This window comes from Otolemur garnettii, unplaced genomic scaffold (assembly GCF_000181295.1).
Source record: "Otolemur garnettii isolate 467f Iridium unplaced genomic scaffold, OtoGar3 scaffold00128, whole genome shotgun sequence".
In the NCBI taxonomy this organism is placed as follows: domain Eukaryota; kingdom Metazoa; phylum Chordata; class Mammalia; order Primates; family Galagidae; genus Otolemur; species Otolemur garnettii.
Genome location: NW_003852523.1, coordinates 1,935,839 through 1,937,538, shown reverse-complemented (window position 1 = coordinate 1,937,538; position 1,700 = coordinate 1,935,839). Strand labels below are relative to the sequence as shown.

The 1,700-nt window shown below is 46.8% G+C and overlaps 1 protein-coding gene across 1 annotated transcript in view; it reads right to left on the bottom strand.

The window, feature by feature from the left end:
* The window catches only part of UMODL1 (uromodulin like 1), a 65,329-nt gene that overhangs the window by 18,926 nt on the left and 44,703 nt on the right, over positions 1-1,700 (bottom strand). Inside the window, exon 16 of the mRNA XM_023518084.1 lies at positions 300-446. Coding sequence (XP_023373852.1) covers positions 300-446 — 147 coding nt within the window. The remainder of the gene's footprint in view (positions 1-299; positions 447-1,700) is intronic.

Here is a 1,700-nt window from a genome sequence, read left to right as displayed (position 1 = left end):
ATGTGTACACATGGGCACACAAGTACACACGAGCACCACATAGCATGCCCCGCATGTGCGTACATCACATGTGTGTGCACATGTGTACATATGTGCCAGTGTGTACACATGCACACACACTCCCGCATGCACACAGCAGGTGCACACCTATACTGGATGCACACACACATGCACACACATGGGAAACTGGCCCAGGATGTTTGGCCTTCATTTGGTCAAGAAGTCCTTTGCAAATGAAAGCCCTTCAAAGAACAGACCATGGAGAGTATTCCAGAAAAAAGACTGTGAGACTATTTTACCTTCACAACTTCTTCCAGAATATTCCACTTGGAAATTGGAATTTCCAGAGTCTCCTCCATCACAGCTGCAAGTGAAAGACCCGAGGGTGTTCTGACAGGACGTCCCTGGCGGGCAGTCATCCTCCTTCCCCTCACATTCGTCGTAATCTGCACCACATTTAGGAAACAGAGCAGAGAAACACCCCTTGGGGCTTGTAAGTTGCCAGCAGAGTGACAGTTACACACAGGCTCATACACGGCCTCATGGGGGCGAGAACATCTCAGAAACTCTCCCATGAGGTCAGACCACAGAGAAGGTCACTGGTTCTGGAAAGTTCAGGGACTTTCTGCAGTTGGGGCTGGGGTGCTAGGGGCATCTGCAGGGGCTGTTCTGGAAGGAGCAGTCTGGCCCTGGGGCTGGGCTCGGGCATTGGGCCGAGCAGGTCAACAAAACAGAGCAGAACAGAAAATCCCTGTGTGGGCCTTTAACATACTTTCTCCTAGACTTTTAAGACACAGGCACACCCTAACCAGGGGGGTGACCTGCCTCGGCCACCAGCACTCTCCCCACTGCCCGGCAGCCCCCTGCAGGGACGCGCTGTGACTCGGCGCCTCTCCTATCCCGGGTCTGTGGGATATTCCACATTATCCAATTGGAATATTGGATAGTTTCAGTTATTTTGCTTTTAAAGTAACACTGAAGATGAGCATCTCTGTAAACCATGGTCTAAACCAGTGGTTCTCAACCTATGGGTCGCGACCCACGGGAACTGTGTTAAAGGGCCACGGCATTTGGAAGGTTGAGAACAACTGGTCTAAACAGAGATATAACTCCCCAGGATAAAGTCCTGAAAGAGAAATTCCAGAGTCCAAATGAAAGAACAGCTTTCAAGCTCTCAGCACATGTCCTGGTTTCCAGGAAGCGTGAGCAAATTCTATTTCTACCTGCAGCCTGTGTGGGCACTGGCCCACTACGCCTTCATCGGTACCAGAAATAGCAGTAAAGAGGTTTTTGTTTTCTTTTTTGCAATTTGATGGGCAAAAATGAACAACTCAGTTTGCTGGGAATGTCTTTACTTATCAAGTGGTTTTCAGTCATTCACGTCTTCCTTTCCGTGCTGTCTGTCTAGACCTCCGTGCATTCCTCTGTCAGGCTCTCGGCGTTTAGCATGTATTTATGTGACCTCTCCGTATGTAGGATGTGAATTCTTTATCAAAATTTTGAAATTATTTTTGGTTTGCTGTTTATCTGTCAGGCTTTCGGTGTTTATCATGTATTTATGTGAACTCTCCATATTTAGGATGTGAATTCTTTATCAAAATTTTGAAAATTTTTTTGGTTTGTTACTTGCTTATAGTGGTACCTTTTTTTTTTTTTTATTAAATCATAGCTGTGTACATTAATAGTATCGTGGGGTACAG